At 42.2% G+C, this 19643-nt stretch overlaps 1 protein-coding gene across 7 annotated transcripts in view; it reads left to right on the top strand.

The window, feature by feature from the left end:
* Positions 1–18965, top strand: part of LOC135510771 (fibroblast growth factor receptor 2-like) — a 122439-nt gene extending 103474 nt beyond the window's left edge. For all 7 annotated transcript variants that reach the window (XM_064931973.1, XM_064931974.1, XM_064931972.1 and 4 more), the window contains 3 exons: positions 5384–5521; positions 6106–6211; positions 15467–18965. In XM_064931973.1, coding sequence (XP_064788045.1) covers positions 5384–5521; positions 6106–6211; positions 15467–15631 — 409 coding nt within the window. In that variant the 3' untranslated portion in view covers positions 15632–18965. The remainder of the gene's footprint in view (positions 1–5383; positions 5522–6105; positions 6212–15466) is intronic.
* Positions 18966–19643: the final 678 nt, after the last annotated feature.

The raw sequence follows: 19643 nt of genomic DNA, 5'->3' as shown, positions 1-19643 counted from the left end.
ACTTACACTGGTGTTGACAACAATGTGGCAGAGACATCATCAAGCGGAGTGAGGAGAGGGGAAAAGCCCTGGCCTTGTCTAAGAAAAGTTAGGAGAGGGGAAAAGCCCTTGCCTTGTCTAAGAAAAGTTAGGAGAGGGGAAAAGCCCTTGCCTTGTCTAAGAAAAGTTAGGAGAGGCGAAAAGCCCTTGCCTTGTCTAAGAAAAGTTAGGAGAGGGGAAAACCCAAATTGAGTATAATCAACTGTTATATGTAGACTCAGAGTTTATAAAACATCCATATATATTTTCAGAAATTAGACAGATGCTGCTTCTGTAGCCTGGTTAAGTGTTTGTTTGATTCCGTGAGCTCCAACTGCCTCAGACAACCACAACATGTAAGCTACACTATATATACAAACGCATGTGGACACGTCAGCACAAGCAACGTCATCAAAGAACCGTTCGTCGGGAGCGTCATGTAATGGATTTCCATGGACGATCAGCCGCACACAAGCCTTGGATCACTATGTGCAATGCCAAGCGATGGCTGGAGTGGTGTAAAGCTCCCTGCCATTGGACTCTGGAGCAGTGGAAATGCGTTCTCTGAAGTGGTGAATCACGCTTCACCATCTGGCTGTCCAGCGGAGGAATCTGAGTTTGGTGGATGCCAGAAGAACGCTACCTGCCCGAATGCGTAGTGCCACCTGTAAAGTTGAGGAATAATGGTCTGTGGCTGTTTTTCATGATTTGGGCCTAGGCCGTTTAGTTCCAATGAAGGGAAATCAAAACGCTACCACATACAATGACATTCTAGACGTTTCTGTGCTTCCAACTTTGTGGAAACAGTTTGGAGAAGGCCCTTTCCTGTTTCAGCATGACAATGGGATGAATTTGGGATGAATTGGAACGCTGACTGTGAGCCAGGCCTAATCGCCCAACCTCACTAATGCTTTTGTGGCTGAATGGAAGCAAGTCCACACAGCAAGTCCCCACAGCAACGTGTAGTGGAAAGCCTTCCCAGAAGAGTGGAGGCTGTTATAGAAGCAAAGGAGGGACCAACTTATTGGAATGCCCAAAATTTTGGAATAAGATGTTTGAATAAAATGTATGTTGAATAAAGCAATTTCACGAATTCCACTGTTTTTACACTTTGCCATGTTGTAGTAAAGATTTTAGTAATTGTTTTCATTAGAATAGATTCTGTGATTTAAAAACAATAAATTATTCAGCATTGTTTTACGCTGTTCCAAACAAACATATTTTTTTGTTTTTATAATAGGCCCAGCTTTTACACACATGGGTCACGCAGTGCTCACCACTCTCCGTCTTCTTGATCGCTTTCTTCTTCTTATCATCATCATCATTATAATAATACGTATGCTAGTATCGTCATCAGTATCGTCATCGTCATCAGATGTTCTAGCTGTGTCTGAATCCTGGCTTAGGAAGACTACCAAAAATTCTGACATTTTAATTCCAAACTACAACCTTTTCAGACAAGATAGAACTGCCAAAGGGGGCGGTGTTGCAATCTACTGCAAAGATAGCCTGCAGAGTTCTGTCCTACTATCCAGGTCTGTACCCAAACAATTTGAACTTCTACTTTTAAAAATCCACCTCTCTAAAAACAAGTCTCTCACCGTTGCAGTCTGCTATAGACCACCCTCTGCCCCCAGTTGTGCTCTGGACACCATATGTGAACTGATTGCCCCCCATCTATCTTCAGAGCTCGTGCTGCTAGGCGACCTAAACTGGAACATGCTTAACACCCCAGCCATCCTACAATCTAAACTCAATGCCCTCAATCTCACACAAATTATCAATGAACCTACCAGGTACCACCCCAAAGCCTTAAACACGGGCACCCTCATAGATATCATCCTAACCAACTTGCCCTCTAAATACACCTCTGCTGTCTTCAACCAAGATCTCAGCGATCACTGCCTCATTGCCTGCATCCGTAATGGGTCAGCGGTCAAACGACCCCCACTCATCACTGTAAAACGCTCCCTGAAACATTTCAGCAAGCAGGCCTTTCTAATCGACCTGGCCGGGGTATCCTGGAAGGATATTGATCTCATCCCGTCAGTAGAGGATGCCTGGATATATTTTTTTAAATGCCTTCCTAACCATCTTAAATAAACATGCCCATTCAAGAAATGTAGAACCAGGAACAGATATAGCCCTTGGTTCTCCCCAGACCTGACTGCCCTTAACCAACACAAAAACATCCTATGGCGTTCTGCATTAGCATCGAACAGCCCCCGTGATATGCAGCTGTTCAGGGAAGCTAGAAACCAACACAGGCAGTTAGAAAAGCCAAGGCTAGTTTTTCAAGCAGAAATTTGCTTCCTGCAACACTAACTCAAAAAAGTTCTGGGACACTGTAAAGTCCATGGAGAATAAGAACACCTCCTCCTAGCTGCCCACTGCACTGAAGATAGGAAACACTGTCACCACTGATAAATCCACCATAATTGAGAATTTCAATAAGCATTTTTCTACGGCTGGCCATGCTTTCCACCTGGCTACTCCTACCCCGGTCAACAGCACTGCACCCCCCACAGCAACTCGCCCAAGCCTTCCCCATTTCTCCTTCTCGCAAATCCTTTCAGCTGATGTTCTGAAAGAGCTGCAAAATCTGGACCCCTACAAATCAGCCGGGCTAGACAATCTGGACCCTTTCTTTCTAAAATTATCTGCCGAAATTGTTGCCACCCATATTACTAGCCTGTTCAACCTCTCTTTCGTGTCGTCTGAGATCCCCAAAGATTGGAAAGCAGCTGCGGTCATCCCCCTCTTCAAAGGGGGGGACACTCTTGACCCAAACTGCTACAGACCTATATCTATCCTACCATGCCTTTCTAAGGTCTTCGAAAGCCAAGTCAACAAACAGATTACCAACCATTTCGAATCTCACCATACCTTCTCTGCTATGCAATTTGGTTTCAGAGCTGGTCATGGGTGCACCTCCGCCACACTCAAGGTCCTAAACAATATCTTAACCGCCATCGATAAGAAACATTACTGTGCAGCTGTGTTCATTGATCTGGCCAAGGCTTTCGACTCTGTCAATCACTACATCCTCATCAGAAGACTTGACAGCCTTGGTTTCTCAAATGATTGCCTCGCCTGGTTCACCAACTACTTCTCTGATAGAGTTCAGTGTGTCAAATCGGAGGGTCTGCTGTCCGGACCTCTGGCAGTCTCTATGGGGGTGCCACAGGGTTCAATTCTTGGACCGACTCTCTTCTCTTTATACATCAATGAGGTCGCTCTTGCTGCTGGTGAGTCTCTGATCCACCTCTACGCAGACGACACCATTCTGTATACTTCTGGCCCTTCTTTGGACACTGTGTTAACAACCCTCCAGGCAAGCTTCAATGCCATACAACTCTCCTTCCGTGGCCTCCAATTGCTCTTAAATACAAGTAAAACTAAATGCATGCTCTTCAACCGATCGCTACCCGCACCTACCCGCCTGTCCAACATCACTACTCTGGACGGCTCTGATTTAGAATACGTGGACAACTACAAATACTTAGGTGTCTGGTTAGACTGTAAACTCTCCTTCGAGACCCATATCAAATATCTCCAATCCAAAGTTAAATCTAGAATTGGCTTCCTATTTCGCAACAAAGCATCCTTCACTCATGCTGCCAAACATACCCTTGTAAAACTGACCATCCTACCAATCCTCGACTTTGGCGATGTCATTTACAAAATAGCCTCCAATACCCTACTCAACAAATTGGATGCAGTCTATCATAGTGCAATCCGTTTTGTCACCAAAGCCCCATATACTACCCACCATTGCGACCTGTACGCTCTCGTTGGCTGGCCCTCGCTTCATACTCGTCGCCAAACCCACTGGCTCCATGTCATCTACAAGACCCTGCTAGGTAAAGTCCCCCCTTATCTCAGCTCGCTGGTCACCATAGCATCTCCCACCTGTAGCACACGCTCCAGCAGGTATATCTCTCTAGTCATCCCCAAAACCAATTCTTTCTTTGGCCGCCTCTCCTTCCAGTTCTCTGCTGCCAATGACTGGAACGAACTACAAAAAGCACTGAAACTGGAAACACTTATCTCCCTCACTAGCTTTAAGCACCAACTGTCAGAGCAGCGTACATATTACTCCACCTGTACATAGCCCACCTATATTTTAGCCCAAACAACTACCTCTTTCCCTACTGTATTTAATTAATTTATTTATTGTCCTCCTTTGCACCCCATTAGTTTTATTTCTACTTTGCACATTCTTCCATTGCAAATCTACCATTCCAGTGTTTTACTTGCTATATTGTATTTACTTTGCCACCATGGCCTTTTTTTGCCTTTACCTCCCTTATCTCACCTCATTTGCTCACATCGTATATAGACTTGTTTATACTGTATTATTGACTGTATGTTTGTTTTGCTCCATGTGTAACTCTGTGTCGTTGTATGTGCCGAACTGCTTTGCTTTATCTTGGTCAGGTCGCAATTGTAAATGAGAACTTGCTCTCAACTTGCCTACCTGGTTAAATAAAGGTGAAATCAAAAAATCAAAAAAAATCAGTAGGCTTAGTTTTAAAATGAAATAACAAAGGGAACTTTGAATAATTCAACAGGTAAACTGCAGCGTCAGCAATTGTAGGAATGCGACTGTTTAATCTTTGTAGTCTAATAATACCTTTTTTTTCATTAGAACAGACTTTCTGGGATTTCTTATAATTTGTTAGGTGCTGTTTGCACTGTTCCAAACAGTCAGAAAACACAAACTTTTTAATCTAACACCTGTTTGGCAGTGGCACACACACAGCGCTCGGTTTACCCACTTTCTCCTTCTTCGTCTTCTTCTTAAGATTATTATAATTGTTATTATTATTAAGTACTATAGTAGCCTATATAAGTATGAGTCATTCAGTCATGCCTTTAAATACACTAAAGCTTTTTATTTTTAAAATGAAATGTTCTGGATAATTAGGCTATGGCCTGTGTATTAAGACAACAATAATTAAATAATAATTAAATAAATGTTCTGGATATTATTAGCTATTGGCCTAACAGCATAGCAGGGAAGGCACATTTAGCGAATAGTGAATGTTTTTGCAGTCTCAACAAATGAGGGATTTCGGTTACATAACTTTTCAGTCAGAGAAACAAGCAAGAAACAAATGAATAACTAATTAGATAGCAGCTTCAGCCCAACGGACAGCACAATACATCTTGTACTTTCTCCTGCAGCTGACGGAGGAGAGAGAGAGGGTGTGCCATTCACATAGGCACGCACTGTAAAAAAATATATATATATTGGCCATGAATTTTCTTTTGAAAACACAGGCCCGGCCCAAACCTGTCGGGCCCCATCAGGTTCGGGCTGAAATTGAGAACTCTGGTGTGTATGTGTTTTTCTTCCCAGCTGGTCATTTGGGGTGCTAATGTGGGAGATCTTCACCCTGGGGGGTTCTCCGTACCCCGGCATCCCCGTAGAAGAGCTCTTCAAGCTGCTGAAAGAGGGCCATCGCATGGACAAGCCTGGCAACTGCACCAACGAGCTGTATGATACCATCTTTATCTTTTTTTAAATCTCAAACACACACATATGCATGCACGCAGGCAGGAGCACAAGCACGAATGTGTGCATTCACGCAGGCAGGCACACACGCACACAAACACACATTAACCTTATTGGAGTCCCCACCCTCATCTCCATCAGATCAATGACCCTACACATCTGGCCTGGGTCTGTATCAATGTCCTCATTCACAATGGGGCCTGTCCAGTCACACAGAAAACAATGTTGCGGCCTACACCGGTACTGCAGGGCCTAATGTTCTCACACTGTACTGAAAGAGTGAAACCCACAGTGGAGACAGACAGACAGACCTAGGATAGGATTGGCATTGGCGTCCATCAGTCTTGAACGTTAGAGTACAGAGAAATAGAATCTGCATAGCTCTGTGTTTGGATTGTCTGGTTCATACCTGGACACTTAAGCTCAGAGAAATCATTCTTAATCATCTCACCCACTTTGACAGTGTTTTAGAGAAGAACAGCAGTCTGTTTAATGGGTGACAAGGAATGTACTTTGGAAATATATAATACAGGACTTTTGTTAATCTCTCTCTCTCTCTCTCTCAGGTATATGATGATGAAAGACTGTTGGCATGCCATTTCCTCCCATCGACCCACCTTCAAGCAGTTGGTTGAGGATCTAGACCGTATCCTGACCCTGGTCACCAATGAGGTGAGGGCACAAACCAGAGTCATTCCGCTTAACCATCACACCTGTTCACACTAGGGCTGTGGCGGTCATGACATTTTGTCAGCCGGTCTCATGGTAATTGATTGTTAAACCTCTTTGGGCTGCAATCCCGGGATGATATGACAACAGCCAGTGAAAGTTCAGGGCGCCAAATTCAAAACAACAGAAATCTCATTATTAAAATTCCTCAAACATACATGTATGTTATACCGTTTTAAAGGTAATCTTGTTGTTAATCCCACCACAGTGTCCGATTTCAAATATGCTCTTCAGCGAAAGCACCACAAACGATTATGTAAGGTCACCAACAAGCCACAATAAATACAGCCATTTTTCCAGCCAAAGTGAGGAGTCACAAAAAGCACAAATGAAATGAATCACTAACCTTTAATGATCTTCATCAGATGCCACTCATAGGACTTCATGTTACACAATACATGTATGTTCTGTTTGATAAAATTAATATTTATATAAAAAAATCTGAGTTTACATTGGCGCGTTACATTCACTAGTTCCAAAAACATCCAGTGATTTTGCATAGACACATCGATTCAACAGAAGTACTCATCATAAATGTTGATGATAATACAAGTTATACACATGGAATTATAGATATACCTATCCTTAATGCAACCGCTGTGTCAGATTTCAAAAAAACATTACAGAAAAAGCAAACCATGCAATAATCTGTGACGGCGCTCAGAAATATAATACAATTAGCCGCCATTTTGGAGTTAACAGAAATGACATGATAAATATTCCCTTACATTTGATGATCTTCATCAGAATGCACTCCCAGGAATCCCAGGTCCACAATAAATGCTTCATTTGTTCGATAATGTCCGTTATTTATGTCCAATTAGCCACTTTTGTTAGCGCGTTTGGTACACCTATCCAAACGCTAATGCCGGTTGACCATTTCTTCGGACAAAAACCTTAAAAAATTATATTACAGGTCGAAGAAACATTTCAAACTAAGTACAGAATCAATCATTAGGATGCTTTTATCATAAATCTTCAATAAAGTTCCAACCGGTGAATTCCTCTGTGTCTTGAGGAGCAACGGAACGCAGGAAGATATCATGTGATATGCGCGTGACCGGGAAATGGCTCTCTGCCAGTAAGCTGACTCATTCCCCTCTTATTCAGTCCCATAACACAGTAGAGTCCTCATTCAAATTTCTATAGATGGTTGACATCTAGTGGAAGCCCTAGGAGGTTAATCTTCATTCATATCCCAATGAGATTTCAATAGGGAATGGGTTGAAAATATACCAACCTCAGATTTCTCACTTCCTGTTTATATTTCCTCTCAGGTCTTTGCCTGCCATATGAGTTATATTACACTCACAGACATCATTCAAACAGTTTTAGAAACTTCAGTGTGTCTTCTATCCAATACTAATAATAATATGCATATATTAGCAACTGAGACTGAGGAGCAGGCCATTTACTCTGGGCACCTCTGGGCACCTTTCATCCAAGCTACTCAATACTGCCCTGCAGCCATAAGAAGTTAATGAACATAAACACATTTAGCATCTCCGGCTATCGTACTGCATTCGGAGTAGGGTAAATTCTATGCACTTGAATAGCAGATGGAGGACTCTTTTGCTGCGATTCATTTTCATACCAGCCAGGTAGGCTAGTCCAGTTGTAAAGCGATGCAATGTGCTTAATATTAGAAAAGTTGAGACAAAAATATAGTAGGCCTAATCTATGGAAACCCAATGGGAGCCTCGTCTTTTTAATAGAGGCCATCAACACTGTTGCATAGCCTATAGAAATGTTGAGCAACATGGGATTATAGGAACACTTATTTCATTCCATGCATCAACCAGCTATGAGAAGCTGGCTCTCCTATTTTGCTCTAATTTTGAATGCCATAGCTCTCAGAAGTGTTTTATTTGATTTTCTATTGCATTTGCATTGATGTCAGAATGATTAGTGGAACAATAGAGCGCTGAATACTGACCATAAGCGACTGACCCTTAGCCAGAGCGGTTTGGGAGAAGTCTAGTTACCGTGACTGTCAAGTGGAATTTGACTGCTGTCATGACAAGTGACTGCCGGTGTGGCGGTAATGCGGACACCGTAACAGCCCGAGTTCACAGTCACCTACAATCTGCAGTCTGACAAATTCACTTGTAGTGCCTTCAGAAAGTATTCAGGCTTTTTCCACATTTTGTTACGTTACAGCCTTATTCCCCAATTATTTTTTAAAAATCTACACACATTACCACATAATGATCAAGAGAAAACATGTTTTAAACATTTTTGCAAATGTATAAAAAAACGGTTACCTTATTTCCATAAGTATTCAGACCCTTTTCTATGAGCCTTGAAATTGAGCTGAGGTGCATCATGTTTCCATTGGTCATTGATCCTTGAGATGTTTCTACAACTTGATTGGAGTGTACCTGTAAATTCAATTGATTGGATATGATTTGGAACGGCACACACCTGTCTATATAAGGTCTATATTACACAGTTTACAGTGCATGTCAGAGCAAAATCCAAGCCATGAGGTCAAAGGAATTGCCCATAGAGCTCTGAGACAGGATTGAGTTGAGGAACAGATCTAGGGAAGGGTGTGGCGAAATCTGCTCGGAGCCTTCACCGTGCACTGCCACTTTAAGAGCGCATGAGCAGTTAGGAAGGAGGAAATAAAGAGAGCTCGTTCAGCTCTTTGGGGATGGGCTCTTGGCTGGCGCGACAGTTTGATTGTGTGTGCTGTGCTGCAGAAGTTTTGTTTGTTTTCAGCGTTTGTAGTTTATAAAGTATTTAACTCAATCATCGTTGTGATCGCTTTAGATCGTGCTTGTTTTTGTTTGGGACCGCGGCCGTTATGGATCGCATGGATTAGTAGCAACATTGTTGCGAAGCTTTAACATACAAACCAACAAACCATCGGACAGTCAGACCGTACACCGGCAGGCCTGGACACCACAGCTAAGATTTCTCTTTTTCTCTCTCTTTCTCTTCCCTCTCGTTCCAGTGTTTTACCCTACAACAGACTCTCTATTTTTCAAATGCACTTCCCATTGAAGTTCATTAGAGCTGGACTATTATTGCCATTCCAGAAGTATTTTGATGGACATTTTAGTTAAAAGGGAGGTTGCTTGCAAGTTGTGTATTGTTATGTGAACTGTATTGAGGTGAGGTGTACTAATGACATGTGGCCGAGAAGACTGTGGACATTTTTAAGGCCTTTGTTGTGTCAATGAACACCCCCCACATTCATACCCTCTGCACTCATCCACTAGAAAATAATACAGATTATTGCAAATCCTCTGTTGATGACTGGGTTCGTTCTTGTATGAAGTTTCTGCTTAATTGCTCTGCCATTATTAGTATTAGTATTATTGTATGAGGTATTCTTGTTGGGGTTACCCCTCTGCTGATGTGTGTGGGTCTGGTAGTGGTACTCTCTCTATTCTACTCTTTTCCTTTCGGCATGGTTAATACCTGCCTTTCTTTACCCCTCTCTAATAAATACCGATACAAGGGTACCAAAAAAATGTCTGCAGCATAATTCTTAAATGGAAGTTTGGAACCACCAAGACTCTTCCTAGAACTATCTTCTCTAAAACAAACTGAGCAATCGGGGGAGAAGGGCCTTGGTCAGGGAGGTGACCAAGAACCTGATGGTCACACTGACAGAGCTCTAGAGTTCCTCTGTGGAGATGGGAGAACCTTCCAGAAGGACAACCATCTCTGCAGCACTCCACCAATCAGGCCTTTATGGTAGAGTGGCCAGACAGAAGGTACTCCTCAGTAAAAAGCACATGACAGCCCACTTGGAGTTGCCAAAAGGCACCTAACGACTCTCAGACCATGAGAAACAAGATTCTTTGGTCTGATGAAACCAGAATTGAACTCTTTGGCCTGAATGCCAAGTGTCATGTTTGGAGGAAACCTGGCATCATGCTGTGAAGATGTTTTTCAGCTGCAGGGACTGGGAGATTAGTCAGGATCCAAGGAAAGATGAACGGAGCAACGTACAGAGATATCCTTGATGAAAACCTGCTCCAGAGCGCTCAGGACTTCAGACTGCGGGCAAATGTTTACCTCCCAACAGGACAACGACCCTAAGAACACAGCCAAGATGCAGTAATGGCTTTGGGACAAGTCTCTGAATGTCCTTGAGTGGCCCAGCCAGAGCCCAGACTTGAACCCGATCCAACAGCTCTAGAGACCTGAAATTAGCTGTGCAGCAACACTCCCCATCCAACCTGACAGAGGTTGAGAGGATCTCAAATCAAACTTTATTTGTCACGTGCTGAATACAGCTGAATACAAGTGTAGACCTTACAGTGAAATGCTTACTTACAAGCCCTTAACCAACAGTGCAGATTAACAAGAGTTAATACAATATTTACCAAATAAAGTAAATAATAAATAGTAACACAATAAAATAACAATAACGAGGCTATATACAGGGGGTACCGAGTCAATGTGCGGGGGTAAAGGTTAGTTGAGGTAATTTGTACATTTGTAGGTAGGGGTTAAGTGACTATGGATAGGTGATAAACAGTGAGTAGTAGCAGTGTGCAATACAAATGTGTCCATTTGATTAATTGTGGAGCAGTCTTATGGCTTGGGGGAAGAAGCTGTTAAGGAGCCTTTTGGTCCAAGACTTGGCACTCCGGCACCGCTTTCCATGTGGAAAAAAACAGTTTATGACTTGAGTGACTGGAATCTCTGACAATTTTATGTCCTTTCCCCTGACACCAGTGATGTACTCGGCCATACGCACTACCCTCTGTAGCGCCTTACGGTCAGATGCCTAGCATTTGCCATAGCAGGCGGTGATGCAACTGGTCAGAATGCTCTCGATGGTGCAGCTGTCAGTGAAAACACTTGCCAGTTGGTCCAAGCGTGCTTTGAGTACACGTCCTGGTAATCCGTCTGGCCCCGCGCTTTGTGACTGTTGACCTGTTTAAAGGAGCGTTTTCACACAGTCATCAAGAACAGCTGGTTCTCCTGTGCATGCTTCAATGTTACTTGCCTCAAAGCGAGCATAAAAGGCATTTCGCTCATCTGGTAGGCTCTCGTCACTGGGCAGCTCACGTCTGGGTTTTCCTTTGTAGTTTGTAATAGTTTTCATGCCCTGCCACATCCGACGAACATCAGAGCCGGTGAAGTAGGATTCAATCTTAATTATATTGACGCTTTGCTTGTTTGATGGTTCGTCAGTGTCAGGCATAGGTGTATAGGTGGCAGGGAAGTCAGGTGCAGGAGAGTCAAACGGAGTGTAAAATGGAGTCTTTTAATAAAGTCCACGTAACATGCTCCAGAACACTAAAAGGTACATACATAAACAAACATGGTACGAGGACCCGACGCGCACCTATACAACATAAAACTACACTGACAATAAAACAATCTCTGACAAAGACATGAGGGGAAACAGAGGGTAAAATACACAACAGGTAATGAATGGGATTGAAAACAGGTGTGTGGGAAGACAAGACAAAACCAATGGAAAATGAAAAATGGATCAATGATGGCTAGAAGACCGGTGACGTCGAACGCCGAGCACCGCCCGAACAAGGAGATGCAACGACTTCGGCAGAAGTCGTGACAGTCAGAGGTCATAGCGGGATTTCTTATAAACGTAGGATAGAATTATGGTCAGATTTGCCAAATGGAGGGCGTGGGATAGCTTTGTATGCATCTCTGTGTGCGGAGTAAAGGTGGTCTAGATTTGCATATGTGACATGCTGGTAAAAATTTGGTAAAACTGATTTAAGTTTGCCTGCATTGGCATTTTCCTGTTAGTTTATGGCCTTAGAGGTGGTTGAGTGTGGTCTTAGTGCCAGCATCGGTCTGTGGTGATAAATAGACTGCTACGAATAATATAGTTGAGAACTCTCTTGGCAGATAGTGTGGTCTACAGCTTATCATATGGTACTCTACCTCAGGTGTGCAGTACCTCGAGACTTCTTTAATATTAGACATTGCTCACCAGCTGTTCTTGACAAATAGACACACCCCCACCCCTCGTCTTGCCAGACTTAGCTTCTTCTCTGTTCTGCCGGTGCATGGAAAATCCTGCCAGCTCTATATTATTTTATCCGTGTCGTCATTCAGCCATGACTCGGTGAAACATAAGATATTGCAGTTTTTAATGTCCTGTTGGTAGGATAATCTTAATCATAGGTCATCAATTTTATTTTACAAGTATTGTACTGTAGAATGGATGGTAGTAGGAGTTTACTCGCTCGCCTACGGATTCTCAGAAGGCAGCCCGACCTGCGCCCCCTTTTCCTCCATCTTTTATCCACGCAAATAACAGGGATTTGTTCCCGGGAAAGCAGTATATCCTTCTCGTCAGACTCGTTAAAGGAAAAAGTTTCTTCCAGGTAAAGGTGAGTAATCGCTGTTCTGATGTCCAGAAGTTATTTTCGGTCATAAGAGACGGTAGCATCCACATTATGTACAAAATAAGTTGTTTTTTTTTTATGCAAAAAAACTAACAAAATAGCACAGTTGGTTAGGAGCATGTAAAAACATCTTACTTCAGTTCCACCTGCAGAGAAGAATAGAAGAAACTCCCCAAATACAGATGTGCCAAGCTTGTAGCGTCATATCCAAGAAGACTCGATGCTGTAATCACTGCCAAAGGTGCTTCAACAAAGTACTTGTCAGGATTTGGTCAGGGTTGTTCCGGGTTTTGGTCACTAGATGCCCCCATTGTGCTTTTTTTCTGTCAGGACCCGGTTACGAACCTGGGTCTCCGGAGTGAGAAACAGTCACTTAACCAACTGAGCCACGAATAGTCAGCAGAACCCAGAAGATGAGGCAGACACAGCAGTACTTAAGACGGTGTATTTAATAAAGTAAAAAGGAGAAGTCCTTCAATACAAAAAATGGCAAATCCAAAAGGTGGTAGGAATAGCACAAAAAAGCCTCAAGAGATACTCAAAAACAAAAACAGAATTCCACAAGAGCATCCACCGGAATCGACAAGAATACACAGAACACTAGGGCTGGGTGCTAACATACAAACACAGAGCACAGAACTGAGGGAAACTAAGGGTTTAAATACAATCAGGGGAAACGAGGCACAGGTGCAAATAATAATGGAGAACAAGGGAAAAAACATGAGGTCAAAAAGCACAATGGGGGCATCTAGTGACCAAAACCCGGAACAACCCTGGCCAAATCCTGACAGTACTAAGTAAAGGGTCTGAATACTTATGTGATATTTCAGTTTTCTACATTTGCAAAAATGTTTTTGTTTTTTAAATGTCTTTGCTTTGTCATTTTGGGGTATTATGTGTAGATTGATGAGGAGAAAAACAAATGTAATACATTTTTGAGTAAGGCTGTAATGTAATAATGTGGAAAAGGTGCACGGGTCAGAATACTTTCCCAATTAGACTGTATGACATAAACCTGTGCTTTATAAAGGGTGGTATTAGCACCGCTTAATAAAGGCCTTATAAATGTTAAAACATTTATAGGATGGCCCAACCTCTTGAAGACTTATGCAAATGTGATATTACCGTTTGTTTTGCTTTGTCATTATGGGCTATTGTGTGTAGATTGATGAGAGGGAAAAACAATTTAATCCATTTAAGAATAAGGCTGTAACATAACAAAAAGTCGGAATACTTTCCGAAGGCAATGTATGTACAGGGTTGGGGTCAATTCCCTTTCAATTCAGGAAGTAAACAGAAATTCCAATAAAATAATTAGCGTTAGGAAAAAATGGAATTGGAATTTAAGTTTACTTCCTGAATTGACAGAATTTAAATGGAATTGACCCCAACACTGCTGACCTCGTATCCTTGGAAGTGCTCGGGCACTGAGAAGTATGACGTAAAAGCATGTCAGGCTTCTCCAAAAGCTTGGAAAAAGATAAACACGATACAGGCTCACAGACACTCCAATTGGGGGCAAGCAAAGTTGAACAACACTTTTTTTTAACAAGACTGTTCAAAAAGCTTTAGAAGGAACTTGCGTTGGCTGACACATGACCTTTTACAGTGACCAGAAAATGGCTGGTTGATGCAAACCAGGCCATGGCCCACTGAAGTTGCCCAATCATAGAGAGCTACTCCGAGCTATTCCTCGCCTCGGAATAATGGTTTGTGTTTCTTTCCGTTCCCCTCCTGTCGTGTGTGATATCCGTGCACGGGTCTGAAGAGGGGCTGTGGATGGAAATCTGTCAGGGCTCATCTGGCCTCAGACCGGGACTCAATAGATAATGCCAAAAGCCCAAACTTCAAGGTTTCAGTTTGAACTTTTGAAATGTAATAAAGCGCCCCTTTTTCCCCTCCCCAAACCACTGGCATATGTGGAGCTCTTTAGTAATGTGAGATGCCTTGTGTTGAGCTGAGAAAATGGAAGCCAGCACTCTTTTTATGAAGAAAGCTCAAACCCCAAGAACACTTCCAAGGAGAAAGGAGGGTGCAGGGCTAAAGACAAAATGACTGGTTTAAGTCGAAAAAGCCCCAAAATGAATACAGAAAAATCGTTTTGTTTTTTATATTTTCCTCGGTTTTTGGGTGAGCGCTGAAGGTTGCCAGACTACGTTCAGCCACATTCCAATTTCAGATGTCAGGTTTGTTTGGATTGTGCTGGGGGAGTGACGTTAAACGGAGCGGTATAGATATAGCCCTCTCTTTTAGTTTGAACGGTCTCTCTCGCTCTCTCTCTCTCTCTCTCTCTGGTCTGTCTTTCACTCTCTCTCTCGCTCTCTTTCTTGCCCCTCCTCTCTTAGTTTGAACTTTCTCTGGTCTCTTTCTATCTCTCCCTCTCTTTGGTTTCTCTCTCACTGGTCTCCCCCTCTCACTCTTTCCCTCCCTCCCTCTCTCTCTTGTTCTCGCTCACTCTTTTGTTCCTTTCTCTCTCTCTGGGTGCTCTGCCTTGCCCGCCCAGACACGTTGAACCACTTTATACTGAGACTAGCAGCAACCGGGTCAGCATTGTTCTATGTGAACCGCGCTGGAAAGTTCCCCTCGCTCCAGCACGCACCATTTATTAAGTATTATTTGTGTAAATATTCTTATACGGATCCGATTTAAGATTATTTTCTCTCCTGGTGCCGCAAACATTTTTTATGAATCTGTCCAACGTGATTTAGGAGTGGTTTATAGTTTACATAATAGTTTATAGTTCTCTCACTTTCTCTTATCTTTCTCTCTATCTCTCCTCTCTAAACATGTGAGTGTTATAGTTGTCTCACCCCCTTCTTCCCTCTTACCCTGTCTATGTGTCCTGTAGGAGTATCTGGACCTGTGTGCCCCAGCGGAGCAGTATTCTCCCAGCTTCCAGGACACACGCAGTTCCTGTTCCTCCGGTGACGACTCTGTGTTCTCCCATGACCCCTTACCAGAAGAGCCCTGCCTCTCAAAGTACCAGCACATCAATGGGGCCGTCAAAACATGAGGCCTCCCCTCCTCAATCCCTCCATCGAGCCTGACCTGCCCCTCACCCTTACAACCCTCCCCCCCAAAGAGACACTTCCATAGAGAGAAACTGAGATATACCCCCACGACTAACCCCCTCAAACCACAAACCTCCTGCCCCCCCAAACCCCCTCTGGCTCCCAATGGACTTTATTTTTTATTTTTTTATTCAACCAGATAGGCCATTTGAGAACAAGTTCTCATTTACAACTGCGACCTGGCCAAGATGAAGCAAAGCAGTGCGACAAAAACAAACAACACAGAGTTACACATAAACAAACGTACAGTCAATAACACAGTAGAAAAAAATCTATGTACAGTGTGTGCAAAGACAGAGTGTGCAAAGGACTAACGGACTGGATGAGACTGGGCCGGTGGCAGCGCTGCTGTTAGAACTGAACACATTCACCCACGTTTATACCCATGTTCAAGGTCTTAAGGAGAGGACAGGGACCCCCTTTCTTGCCGTTTTGTTATTTGTTCGGTTGTCTTCCACAAGAGTTTGGAATTTACAACTTGTGCCTTCCATGATTCCATTCCGCTGACTGCCATTCTAAGACTTTAGTTTGTGCCCAGAGGGAAAATATGGACCTTAATGAACTGAAAAAACAAGGAACTCAAAAAGAGGACAGCAAAATAGGAAGGGGAGTGAAAGAAGGCATCAACTAACAAAAACGGTTAAATAGGAGAAGAGCGCTTACAGACACAGCCTCTTGTTTATATTTTGTAATATTGTCTTTTTATCTTCTCTTGATAATCCCACACACATATTATTATTATGGCGAAAAAATAATGCATAAATATAGTGCTGAGTAAAATTGTAAATATATTCAAATATGTATAAATATATAAATAGTATATATTTACAGTTAATTATTTTTTGTATGGACTCCAGAATAATTCCCCCCTCTCCCGTCCTCCCTCTTTGGGTTTGAGACAGGTGTGTCATCACCCAGGTTATGTTTCTGTTCTCTTGTGTTTTTTTAAAGACACAAACACAAGCATGCACACGTACACACACACACACACACACACACACACACACACACACACACACACACACACACACACACACACACACACACACACACACACACACACACACACCTGTCTCGCTCTCACACAATGACACAGTGGAGTATTATTGGCTTTCAGGGAAAGAGATAGCATGTTAATTTATTTACTTTTTTATGAAATCAAAAAGTTGAAAAAAGAACAAAAATAGTAAGAAAGAATTAATGCTATTAATGATGCTGATAACAAAGAATAAATAATTCATTATTTTTATTATGGTCATTTAAAAGTATCAGAGGTAACAGAAATAAAGCTATTTTTGGTAGTGGGTGTTAAAAAGATCCTGGTTTCGTACATTTTATATATAAATGTGAATATTAAGTTACAATTTAAATACTGTACATTTTATAGTTTGCTAATCCCTTTCTTATGTAGATGATGCAGTTTCTATCCAGTCATTTGACTCTTTCTTAGGTTTGCAAATGGAATGAGATTTCTGGATATTTACAGTACATTCAGAAAGTCTTCAGACCCCTTCACTTTTTTCACATTTTGTTACATTACAGCCTTATTCTAAAATGTATTAAATAAAACATTATCCTCATCAATCTACACACAATACCCCATAATGACAAAGTTAAAACAGGTTTTTGGACATTTTTGCAAATGTATAAAAAAATAAGAATAAAAACATTATTTACATAAGTATTCAAACCCTTTGCAATGAGACTCGAAATTGAGCTCAGGTGCATCCTGTTTCCATTGATCATCCTTGATGTTTCTACAACTTGATTGGAGTCCACCTGTGGTGCATTTAATTGATTGGACATGATTTGTAAAGGCACACACCTGTCTATATAAGGTCCCACAGTGAACAGTGCATGTCAGAGTACAAACCAAGCCATGAGGTTGATGCAATTGTCCGTAGAGCTCCGAGACAGGATTGTGTCAAGCACAGATCTGGTGAAGGGTATAAAAAAATTCTGCTGCATTGAAGGTCCCCAAGAACACAGTGGCCTCCATCATTCTTAAATGGAAGAGGTTTGAAACCACCAAGACTCTTCCTAGAACTGGCCGCCCTGCCAAACTGAACAATCAGGAGAGAAGGGCCTTGGTCAGGGTGGTGACCAAGAACCCGATGGTCACTCTGAAAGAGCTCTAGAGTCCGTTAGGAGATGGTGGAACCTTCCAGAAGGACAACCATCTCTGCAGCACACTACCAATCAGGCCTTTATGGTTGAGTGGCCAGACAGAAGCCACTACTCAGTAAAAGACACATGACAGCCCGCTTGGAGTTTGCCAAGAAGCACCTAAAGGACTCTCAGACCATGAGAAACAAGATTCTCTGGTCTGATGAAACCAAGATTGAACTCTTTGGCCTGAATGCCAAGCGTCACATCTGGAGGAAACCTGACACCTCCTTACAGTGAAGCATGGTGGTGGCAGCATCATGCAGTGGGAATTTTTTTCAGCGTCATGGACTGGGAGACTATTCAGGATTGAGGCAAAGATGAACGGAGCAAAGTACAGATGACAACCTGATTGATGACAACCTGCTCCAGAATGCTCAGGACCTCAGACTGGGGCGAAGGTTCTCTTTCTAACAGGACAACGACCCTAAGCACACAGCCAAGACAATGCAGGAGTGGCTTCGGGACAAGTCTCTGAATGTCCTTGAGTGGCCCAGCCAGAGCCCAGCCTTCAACCCGATCGAACGTCTCTGGAGAGACCTGAAAATAGCTGTACACCGATGCTCCCCATCCAACCTGACAGAGCTTAAGAGGATCTGCAGAGAAGAATGGGAGAAATTCCCCAAATACAGATGTGCCAAGCTTGTGGCGTCATACCCAAAAAGACTCAAGGCTGTAATTGCTGCCAAGGGGGCTTCAACAAAGTACCAAGTAAAGGGTCTGGATACTTATGTAAATGTGATACTTCCATTTTATTTTTTTATACATTTGCAAAAGACATTAACTTGTTTTTGCTTTGTAATTATGGGGTATTATGTGTAGATTGATGGGGGGGGGGGCGATTAAATCCATTTAAAAATAAGTCTAACGTAATAAAATGTGTAAAAAGTGAAGGTCTGAATACTTTCCGAATGCACTGTATATGATTGAAAACTACCCACTAGCAATCTGTTACTTCATTTAGGCTTAAAGATTAACACCAGAGGATTCAAAGCTGAAAAACAAAAGTATTAAATCATTTGTGTTTTTTTTCTTCTAGTGGACCAAGTTTAAGATGTTTTTTTTGCAAGTGTTCTTGTCACATTTGAAAAATAAAAGATAGAAAAACAAGTGTCTGTGTTGACTATTCAGACACCAAATATTTTCAGGTCCTTGAGAAAGGTCTGAGACTGGCTATATTAGAATATCAGACTATTATCCGTTTTGTTTTGGTATTGACTGATTCATTGATGGATTTTGTTTAGATCCGAATTAGTTTAGCAGAGTGAAATATTGATTTATGTAAACATGTAGGTAATCAGTGTTTATCATCAACTGTGATTGATAAAGGCTATGTTAGAGGTTAATGGTGCTTTATTCATATAAGCAAAGCAATAACGTTAATAGCAACATACAGCAAGACACTGGTATTTCATAAAAAATACATTAGAGTTGATGAAAGTTTAGCCAAATTAATTGTACCAGATGATAGCATGGGTTAGAGCTTTAAATGCATGTTGTATTTGCCAGTCAGTCTATAGGAAGGTGGGGGAATGATGTGTCTAGATTTAGGGCCTGGAATAAAGTTAGGAAAACTGACCAGAACAGGGTTCGCTGGAGATGCACTGTTGAGGCCTTTTGCTCCACTAGGAGCTAAAAATAATAAGGGCTCTATTCAATTTAAAGCGGAGACTGCATTCACAGTAAATGCTGTGTATGTCTGCTCAATTGGAAATTACCTTTATTTCTATAGCACAATCTGTCATGCTTCAGCAATAGAGATTGAATAGAGCCATAAGTCAAATCAGT

Source organism: Oncorhynchus masou, chromosome 23 (assembly GCF_036934945.1).
Source record: "Oncorhynchus masou masou isolate Uvic2021 chromosome 23, UVic_Omas_1.1, whole genome shotgun sequence".
Lineage (NCBI taxonomy): Eukaryota > Metazoa > Chordata > Actinopteri > Salmoniformes > Salmonidae > Oncorhynchus > Oncorhynchus masou.
This window is presented reverse-complemented; position numbering and strand designations above follow the sequence as displayed.